At 37.9% G+C, this 11,010-nt stretch overlaps 1 protein-coding gene across 2 annotated transcripts in view; it reads right to left on the reverse strand.

The window, feature by feature from the left end:
• CTPS2 (CTP synthase 2) overlaps positions 1 to 11,010 on the reverse strand; it is a gene marked incomplete in the record, with an annotated part of 203,786 nt that overhangs the window by 145,063 nt on the left and 47,713 nt on the right. For both annotated transcript variants that reach the window (XM_015818319.1, XM_015818320.1), the window contains 3 exon segments: positions 575 to 691; positions 2,113 to 2,213; positions 4,309 to 4,479. In XM_015818319.1, coding sequence (XP_015673805.1) covers positions 575 to 691; positions 2,113 to 2,213; positions 4,309 to 4,479 — 389 coding nt within the window.

Genomic DNA, 11,010 nt, shown 5'->3' on the forward strand with positions numbered 1-11,010 from the left:
TTTTTTGTATGTATTTAAATGTTATTTTAGAGTCACAGTAAGTTTATACTAGTGTGTAGTAAGAATGAGTAGTTGGGGATAGAACTTGATTATTGTGTGTTTACTTCCTAGATCAGCTTTGGGAAGTCCTGGGGGGGGAGGGGGGAAAGGGGTAGGTTTGTATTATAGATTTATATGTATATATAGGTATGATTTCTTTAAGGAGGTGTCCGGTGGCGCCCTAACTGCACAAGACAGGATGGTTGAGTGAGGAAGGGAGGTAGGAAAGAGGGAGGAAGGAGGAGTGGTGGTAGTTTGAGAGGAGGAAGATGTGGTAAGTGGAAGAGGGTGGTGCAGGGGGGGACACCAGACACGTCTATGAATGTATTGATTACTGTTATTTCTTTTGCTTGATATTGTGATAAAAGATCTATGTTTTTGTTTTTAATTGAAAAATTAATAAAAAAAATTATTAAAAAAAAAAAAGAATATATCTACAATTGCAGTTTCATTCACTTCTTCAAAAATCTCTGAATTTAGTATTTTATCAAATTTAAAATGTGTAAAGCAGTAACATATGATGAGAAATATTTACCTGTGGTACTAAGCTGACATGAATATTGCAAAAGTTCTCTCTTTTGGCTTTAAATTGAAACTGTCGAAAAGCTTCTACAAAGGGCATTCCTTCAATATCGCCAATAGTTCCACCCAACTAAAAGATAACATATTGAGTTAATTAGTTTGAGCAAATAAAAAAGCATAGTTCAATCTGTACTTCAGTTTAAGGATGCTTTTTAAAATGTATATACATGATGCCAGTAATAATTTGGGCAAATTTGTGAAATTATTGTTATAAATGTGTAACTATTTTGTGTTTTTATAATCATTGTGATATTGTTCACTGCTCAGAATCAATTGGTTCCATTCCTTTCTCGGTGAATGGTTTTAACTGGTGATGGTAAGAGAGACTGATTTAGCGATTTCTTATTTGTAGGTTGTCACAGAGGTCAATCCTCTCCCCACCCCCCTCCCATTTTTAATATCTACATGAAGTCGCTGAGGGAGTCATCCAAGATTTGGTATTTGATACATCAGTATGTTGATGATCAGCTTTACATCACTATCTGGGACCATGCTGGTAATGTTTTCCCAGGACTTGGAAGCTGTGAGCATCTGGATAGGAAACAACAGACTAAAATTGATTCCTAGCAAGAAGTGATTCTCCATTGGAATTCAAAACTGGAAACAATCAGATAAGAAACAGCATACCTGGAGCTAGATGGTGGATGGAGCAAGAGGCTTCTTTAGTTTCTCAGGAAGTAAAAGAGACAGTGGAAGATTTGTCTATGAAGATTCTCAATCATCCAAGTCATGGTTGTTCCAAAAGTGCTTTTTCCAAAGGCAACTGGACTTTCTTGTTTTTTTTCTTTGAAAACATTTTGCTTCTCATTCAAGAAGAGTTAGAACTGAAAAGCTTCTTGGATGAGAAACAAAATGTTTCCAAAGGAAAAAATCAAGAAAGTCCAGTTGCCTTTAGAAAAATAACCTTTGGGACAGTGGAAGATACAGTATATACCTTCATACTTGCAAGATTCTCTTCATGTAGCTTTACAATAAAACTAGATTAGCCTATCAGATCATGTTTCCTGTCTGATCTATCTGGTAAGGCTGACACCTATGAAGGAGCAAGTTCATCATGACTTGGGGACTCCTCTGGATTTGCAGTTCCTGCTGAAACAGCAGGTGGAAGCTGCAGTCATGAGGGCCTATGCCCAGGTTCAGTTAAGGCATAGTTGCTCCTCAGCCTCAGGTGAGAGGATTTTATGCCCATTTTAATAGTAATACCAGTTTCTGGAATGTTCTTCTGCTAGAGGTAACCTTAGTTCCTAAATTAATTTCTTTCTGTAACCAGCTGAAAATAGAGCTCTTCTGGAAAGTGTGCTTAGGACTTGATAGCAGGATTTGGGGGTTATTTTCTGTTTTTTAGAGTTTTTGTATTATTATTTTAATGCTGACTGTGGATGTTTGAATTGTATTCCTGTAAACCACCAAGAGTCCTTTGGGATTATAGTGGAGAATAAATATAATAAATAAGCCTTTGCTCATAGCTTCATACAGAAAGTTCATACTCACTTCAATTACACATATCTGTGGTTCTTTCTTATCATCATCCACAGGAACTTTTGCCTGATTCATTACCCATTCTTGAACAGCATCAGTAATATGAGGTACAACTACAAGCGAAATAAAATATTAATGCAACAGAAAATTGGACATACACTATTTCATGGAAGTGGTCCAAGAATTAAAGTTAAAACTGCATTTACAGCTGCAGCACAATCTTTTCTTGAGTCTGTTAAAGTTCTTAGAAGATTCAACAGTAATCTGATCAAATGAACTATTAAGAATAAAGTGTAGTTGCTATGTGAATTCTTAGAAACTTATTTACTACTAGCTGTACCCAGCCACGCGTTGCTGTGGCTCAGTCTGGTAAAAGCGTGTGTTGCTTTTACGTCCAACAGATGGCGCTGTTTTTCAAAAAATGCATGTTTTTACCTGTCACAGGTGTGACATCTATATAATATAGGTGTATAAAAACACGCGCGTATTCGAATGCAACGTTGTGTGAAAATTTCAAAGCAATTGGTGAAGAACTTTCGGAGATTTAAGATTTTGAACAAACGAACATTTACATTTTTATTTATATAGATTGAATGATAGAAATAACTGCAACTTGAGTAGGAATAATTGAATATAACATTAAACAATACCATGCAAACATAAATGCATCAATAGCTACCTGGTAATCAAGGATGGCAATTTGTATCTTCCAAAAAGTACTTTAAAAGGATTGAAATGAAAATATACATGGGAAAAGAATGACCTCAATTCTGTAAGCGACAATCACTTCTCTAGCATATGACTAGCTGTCAGAACCCATTTCCTGTTTGGGGGGGTTGATTCTGTCCCTTTCTGGTTTCCTTCTGTGGGTTCTGTCATTCTCCTGAGGGGGAGGGGGGATGCCTTTTGGGATGCCTTATTTCTCCTTTTGCTTAGCTACAATGTATCCCCTCTGCTTTTTCTATCTGCTTGCTCTTTGAACTGTTTTCCCTTGATGACAACCTGGGGTGAGAAAGGAATGTGCCTTCGGCCATCTGGCTTATCTCTCGCTGCGGAAGAGAAAGGTGTGAAGACCCAACAACATCTTCACAGGCATAGGAACTACTCCATTATCAGCTCCGTTCCCACAGCGGACTTAACATCTGGGGATTGGCTCCTTTGAACTGACCGTATGAACTATTGGAGTGGGGTTTGCTTGAGGCTCTTTTAACCTATTGATCTGAGCGGGAAACCCTCAGATCCTGCCTTCTATGCCTGCTATCAGCTTCTCCTAATAAAAGTTCCTTTTGGAATGAAACTGTTCTAAGAGTACTGCTTTCTTGGAATGAGGCTTTGAAGCAGGTCCTTACACTAGCCATGTGTTTGAATATTGTTCAAGTATTGCATTTTATGCAGGACGTCTTCAAAAGGAGTTAAGGATGTTCTGAGCAGTTAGACTTGTTATTGGGATAGAATGAAGTGAATATTGTTTTCTCATCTATACTGGCTTTCAGTATACAATTAGGAACATTATCAAATGACAAATAATGCAGAATTTTGGAGGCCTTTCTCTGGGTATATCCATGAAGTGAAGTCTGGCTCTCAGCTATTAAGGAGAGTGCCTTTTCAGCATGGCATGATTACTTTTTTCTTACTGGGATCAATCTGAGTCCAACTATAGACTTATTATCATTTTTTAAAAAATATTTTAACATAGGTTAATTGGTTTAAACAGTTATAAATTATACTTAAACATGCCCTTTCATGTTGACTTTTGTATTTTAAATTTTTATTGATGCTATAAAACAGGAGTTCCCAATCCCCAGGCCGTGGACCGGTATCAGTCCATGGTCTGTTAGGAACTGGCCGCACAGCTGGAGGTGAGTGGTGGGCGAGTGAGCAAAACCAAAACCATTCCCTCTCGATCCGTGGAAAACTTATTTTCCACAAAACTGGTTCCTGATACCAAAAAAGTTAGGGACTTCTGCTCTAAAACATTCAAAGAATATGTTTAATCATCAAAAATTATAGTACATTGTTAACAAGACACTGATCTATTTCACAATTTGTGCTAAGCCTTGAGTTTTTTTTATATAGTTTACTGAGTAAATTGACTGGTTTCTACAAATTTACTACAATGGTTTACTGAGAAAGTAAATTGGATGATTACATGCACTGTATCTCAGGAAAGAAGTGAAATAATTTGCATTTTTTTTAACACAAAGATACCTTGAACAGTTTTTCCCAAGTAATCTCCATGCCTTTCTTTATTGATGACATGCTGGTAGATCTTTCCAGTGGTGATGTTGTTGTCCTTGTAAAGGCTAATATCTAAGAATCTTTCATAGTTTCCCAAGTCTAGATCAACTTCTCCACCATCGTTTAGTACAAAAACTTCACCTGAACATACAAAATACTTGGTAAAACATGTTATATTGCATTTTTACTAAGATACAATAGAAATCCTACTAAATAGTACTTGCTAGTAGGTAGGAATAGAAAATTAAGGTATTTCGAGGGTAATTTTTTGCTTATAAACTTGAACTAGATCTACTATTTACATATTCATATATACACACACATAGTACATATCTATAGTGTGTATACAGTACATATACTGTAATATATGTCATGTAGTGCAATCATAAGCATATTTAGTGACAGGTAAATATTGCTTAATTGAATGAACACACTTTTAATAAGAATGCTTACGACTGAAATCTAAATAGGTTTGGTGACTAAGCAATCTGCAGTTTACCATTTTCAGAGCCCCTTTTCAAAAGACAGAAATGATTGCATTTGCTATATGTTGTAGAGCTGAGATTAAATATAACAGCTGAAGTTTTTTCCTATAAGAATCAAGTTATATGTTTGATTCATCACTGGCCAAATTATTTTTTCCCAATTAATAAAGAAATCATAGATTTAATTTTACATTATTACCACTAGTTATATTTTTATACTGCATCTTTTCTAGGCATATAGATATGTTTTACATCTCTACAATACATTGTAATTTGTTTTTCATACTAAAAAGTTGAAATCAGAGAGACTACACCATATGAAATAGACCTAGCTTGGCATAGTGGTTAAAGGCACCAAGCTAGAATCTGGAGACTGTGAGTTCTAGCCCCACTTTAGGCATGAATGCAGTTCGGTGACCTTGGGCTAGTTACCCTCTCTCAGTCCTAAGAAGAAGGAAATGATAAACCATTTCCAAAGATATTGCCAAGAAAACTCCTACAATACAAAGAATGCTAAAGAACTGAAAAGAGAGTAGAAAAGAGCAATAAAAATGGTAACGAACCAGCAGAAATCCAAACTTAAAATAAGTTATTTTCTGATCACGAGACCTATTAAATAGTTGAAAAGCCTGTCTTTTAGAGGTTTGGGTACTGCATCACTGGAAATTTTCAAACAAAGTTGGACAGTCATTTGTCTGAGATATTTCAGGATTCCTTCTAAGACTGGAAGTTGAATTATTAGACCTCTGGCAGTCTTCATAGTAGTAAATATCAAGTTGCATAGAAAAATCAAATGTTCATTATCACATAAAACAGTCACATAAGATGCATGAGACTGAAGTTTAGAGTTATAATTTGTATTGCCTGTACTACCTTTCTGACTGTCAATGGCTTCTTGCATTTTCTTAGTTACGTATTTGGGAGGAGGAGGAGCTACTACCATTCTATTATTAATAACAGTAAACTAAAAAAAACTTTGCATCAGGACTCAGTATTACCAAACACTAAACAATCTAATCTACAAAACTATAAATAAAAAATGTATGACAAATCCTTCGAGATTATCAAAACTTCATGGGATCTTTGGAAAATCAAACAGCTTTTGATTTTTTAGATTTGTCATTATTTCGTGGGACACATATTGTACAAACTCATGTGAACTCTCTGCTGCGCATGACTATGCCAGGTTGATGTTTTCAAATACTGTTCAAAATAAAGGCCTTAAGACTTCCGCCGGCAGGATCTCATTAGAGCTCCTGCAGATTCTCCAGTTTAGACTTAGAATGGTTTCTAAGCCAGAAAAAACTTCTGGGAAAGGAGACCCTTTGGAAATCAGCCCTCTTGCTCCGCTGAATAGCTGGACACTCTCAGGCTGCTTCTTGATGAAGAAGTAATCGGGTGAGACCTGGCTGGGGTGTGGCAACCAGGCAAGTTCACTATGGAAGAGCCAGCCTTTTATTCAGACATTAAGGGACACTGCCAGTTCTTAGAAACTTATTTCTCAATATATTTACTTTTCTTGTCAAGAGAGACTTCCTAGAGTTGCAGCTTGTTGTTTCCTTTTTGTGGAATCAAGCTCTGTAACTTTAAAAATGGTGTGGAGGGAGGAGTCAGTTTTTCCAAGCCAAATTAAAGAAGCTGGAAATCATTGTGGGGGACTCTATATGGCTGATTGATTTTGTGGGATCTCTGTTCTTTTTTTTTTTGCTTTTAAAACAAAGGATTGTTTAAACCAGGCTTTGGGTTTGTTGTGAGGGGAGAGTGCAACAATGCTGAGTTTAATGGCTTTTGATTGGTCCAGATTGTGCCTTTTTCTCTTTCTTCTTAAGACTTTTCCTCAGTCAGTAATGTTGTTTGACCACAAGAGGGGGCCAAAAGACTGTGATATGGTTAACCATTACAGGTAATCCCCCAGATACCAGCGTTTATTTAGCGAGTTTTCACAGAAACGAGGTTATTCAGAAAGGGTACTTAGATTAGAAATTCAAAATTGCGACCAAAAACAGGCCTCTATAGCATGTGACTTGGATTCAGTCTTGGCTGTTGCGACAGCCATTTTAACTCGATGACTTGCCTGGGCTGGTTCAGGCCTACGAGAAGCCAAAAGGGTTTTTTTGTGTGTATGTGCCTGGTCACATGGCCAAACAAGATCCGGTGATCGACCGTTTGCATCGACCATTTGTTTTTGTTTTCCTGGAGCTGCGTGGAAGATTTGCTGCTTGCTGGGCTTGAGGACTACATTACTGTAGAGAGCTAGAATTACTTCTGTAAGTATTTAAAAATATTCGTTTTTGTTACTCTATAGTACTGTACTGTATTGTTTGTAATCACTTTGGGAACTGCTCTGCTTTTTATTCTGTTTGTAAGTAGAGTACTTTGCAAGATTGTTTGTTTGCATTTGCCTGAAACCTATAGTATGTGGCTGCTGCTGCCTCCTCTCCCTAGCACAGACCCACCAGAGATTCTACTGATCCCTTACTGAAAGAAAATCCCCCCCACCCCATTTTGGATTTTGCCTGGAGAGGCTTGTAATGATCAAGGACAGTGGGGTTTTTTTTAAAAAAAAAGGTTTTAAATTTAAATTGCCTCCAGAAGTTGTGGGTTTTCCCTCACTGGAGGCTTTTAATAGACTGGATAGGCATTTATCAGAAATACAATACAGTACTGTACTCTCTTGTGAGAGCAGTGGGTTAGACTAGATGACCTCAAGGTCTCTTCCATCACAGTTACTGTTGCAAGCCGACAGTTCTGTAAACTTCACTCCCATCTCCCTCTGCATGCCTGCCTGGAGACACTTAAGCTAAAGCTAATTACTTAGTGGCAACTGCAATCGGAGAGTTCTCCATCCCACCCCCACCCCGAAGAAGCTTGAGCTGTCTAGCAACAAATGGGTTTTTTTATTTAAAAAAAAAGCCTGCTGCCTACTTGGGAGGCAATTTACAGTACTCTAGTTCCTGAAACCTGAAACAGCTGATTGGCGGCAAGAAACAGCCTGCAGCAGTGGTGGGAAAAGTCTCTCGATTCAGGTAGCCATCGCAGGAAATAATGTCAAATTTTTGTTCATTTAACAACCCATTTGATTCAATTAATGAATTTGATTTTAAAATGTTGTAATATTGAGTCTGATTCATTTGATGATTATGAGTATAATGGGCAGGCTCTATTAGGCTCGTACCTCGGGGACTACCTGTACTTTTTTTTTTACTAATTTTGCAAATCATTGGGCTTATAATAATTTAAAGTTATAATTTATAACTTTAAAGTATTTAACTTAAAATTTAAAACTTTATTTACACATTACAAATGGCAACCAAGAAGAGAATGGAGAAGACTAAGAGATTATTAGGAGATTTAGAACTCTTAAAACCATTTTTGGATGAATATACAGCCAAAATACGTGAGTTCATTCAGAACATGGGAAGAAACAACGAGGCTAAATTTGATGCTTTGGCAAAAGAGCTGCATCGTGAAATACAACACTTGACTGGAGAGATTAAGAAGGTGGAAGTGAGAACTGACCTTTTGGAAAATGAGATGGAGATAGTAAATAATTTGCTGGAAGCTGATTTGGACCAAAATGTAATTTGGGAATATCAGATAAAACAGTTCCAATTAAGATTTTGAGCTATTCCTGAACAGCCAGGAGAAGACATTAGGTTAAGGATGGTTAAAGCCTTGACTCAGTTGACCAATTGGGAAGAAAAAATACGAAACTAGAGCTAGATAATGTGTATAGAGTAAACTCCAGATTTGCTACTATGAGAAGATTATCAAGGGAAGTGTTAGTTCACTTTGTAAGAAGAACAACAAGAGATCTTGTTTTGGATTGCCATTTTAAATTTAAACTGAGAATAGAAAATGTGGATTTTATTGTGCTGAAAGAAATCCTGTTGATAATTTTGAGAAAAAGGAAAACTTATGCTTTTCTTATCTTAAAGAAGAGAAAGATCCCCTTTGATTGGGATAAACTCGAAGGAGTGATATTTACTTATCAGGAGCAAAGATTCAGATTGAACTCTATAGAAAAAGCCAAGGATTTTCTGATTACACATAAACTAATTTTAGAGTCACCTGAAGAACTGGATGGAGACAGGAAATCTGCGGGGACTTCCGGTGTGCAGGCGACTTCGTCGGACGCAGCCGACAGCTGCCTCCCGCCTGTTTTCGCGTAAAAGCCGTTATGACAGCAAGCATCAGCTGTCAAACGGCTTGATACCCTTCCCCCGGGCATAAGGGGATCGGTGAGCTGCCCGGGGTAGGAGTTGAGTTCCCGAGTCGTCCTTTGTGGACGATGTAGGTTAGAACTCCTCCGGAGCCCCGAGGATTCTCCGCGATCCAGGACACCTTCGCTTCGGCGAAGCTAGAAGCCGCCGCCACCGCTGCAACTTAAATTGAACTGTGAGTTATTATATGTAGACAAACCGACCCTGGAAGTCTGTTTTCTATTCTGGATCTTACTCTAACTTGGAATATTCTGATCTTCCCTATACTTGGGGCGGACTGAGTGAAAGTGATCTTAAAATGGCGCTGGAATGAAACTTTTTAGCAAGAAGAAACGAAAGTGATTTGGATTTCCGGTCTGGAATTTTCACTACTTTTAAGACTTTCACTACTTGCTTTGGACTAACTGTTAAAAAGACTTCTACATAGATTGAAATTCTAAATTGCTAATATGGCTTCGAGAAGAGTGGTGCCCACAACTTTAAAATCAATTACTTCTCCGACTCCCCAGCCGCTCCAACAAATTTCTAAGCCGGCTTCCCACCCGCCACCCCTTCCTCACCTCCACCGCCCTCTGGTAAAGAATTACAGGATTTAGTGACTGAAAGTATTAAGCAAATGACAGAGATGTTACAAAAAATGGATGCTAAAATTGAGAATAAGATTGATCAATTAATACAGCAACAACAAGAATTATTACAGAAACATGAGGGCTTCCGTTTGAATATGACAACTGCTTTCCAAGGTTTGGCCGAATATGTAGATGGGGTGGCAGAAAGGGTGGAGGAAAATGAACAGAGGGCTGAAATGAGCGAGCAAAGATTGGAATTCGTAGAGGAGGGCTTGGAAAATGTTAAAGGTGACGTCTTGGTCGCTCAATTCCGGGATATGGAGTACGCGATTCGAATTCGTGGGCTGGCTGAGGATTCAAAAGAAAAATTAAGAGAAGTAATCTCAGAAGCATTGGCAGATGCCTTGGCTTGTGGGCAGGAACTAATCTACGATGAAATAGAACGCGTCTTCAGAGTGAATTCTTGGGTGGCTCGTCAAAAAATTTTGCCAAGAGATGTGGTGGTGTATTTCACAAGAAAAATGAGACGAAATGAAATAATGCAGCTTTTTTACCAACAAAGATTTAAGATCTTAAACCAAGACATCATTCTTCTAAAAGAAATTCCAGCGAAAATACTCAGAGCGCGTCGAGACTATGCTTTTTTGGTGCAGGAACTTAAGAACAGACAAATGATTTTCAGATGGGATATACCGGTGGGTATAATCGTAACTGTGGCTGGTAAGCGTTACAGAATTAATTCGGTTAAAAAAGCGAATGACTTTATGGCGTCTGTGTTGCAAGCGGAGTGTCCACCCACATCTCAAAAGACTGATGCAGCTGAGCACTTGATTGTGGACCTCCCTTCTACTTCCGGTGTTAAGGATGCAAATGGGCGTTTAAAAGATGATGGAATAGAACAAAGAATGACTCGTGCAGCTCACAGACGCAAGGAAAAAGAACAAACGACAGCCCGCCCGTCAAGATCTGACAGCCCGCCACCTGCTACTTCTGAGTCAGTAGGTGGCGCTCGACCCAAGGTTTTTGTTAAGTCTTACGCTTCAAGTATCGTTTTAGGACTGAAATCAGCCGATGTTTAAAATTTCATCTTGGAACGTGGGGGGGCTTAACACACCCCACAAAAGACGCATGGTTTTTCATTATTTAAGACATTTTAATAATGATACCATATGTCTACAAGAGACTCATATTGTGGCTAAAGATCAAAAATTATTGCTAAATTCTAAGCTTGGAGATTTGTTTGCTGCACCTGCTCTTAAAAAAAAAGCTGGGGTTGCATTATATATAAAGAAACACCTTTCACCTATTTTAAAAGAAGCTGACAAAGAAGGAAGATTTTTATTTGTGGAAATAAACTTAAATGGAAGAAAGTGTTTAATAGTGGGGGTTTATGCC

This window comes from Protobothrops mucrosquamatus, unplaced genomic scaffold, assembly GCF_001527695.2.
Source record: "Protobothrops mucrosquamatus isolate PMUCROS unplaced genomic scaffold, P.Mucros_1.0 scaffold718, whole genome shotgun sequence".
Taxonomy (NCBI): Eukaryota; Metazoa; Chordata; class Lepidosauria; order Squamata; family Viperidae; genus Protobothrops; species Protobothrops mucrosquamatus.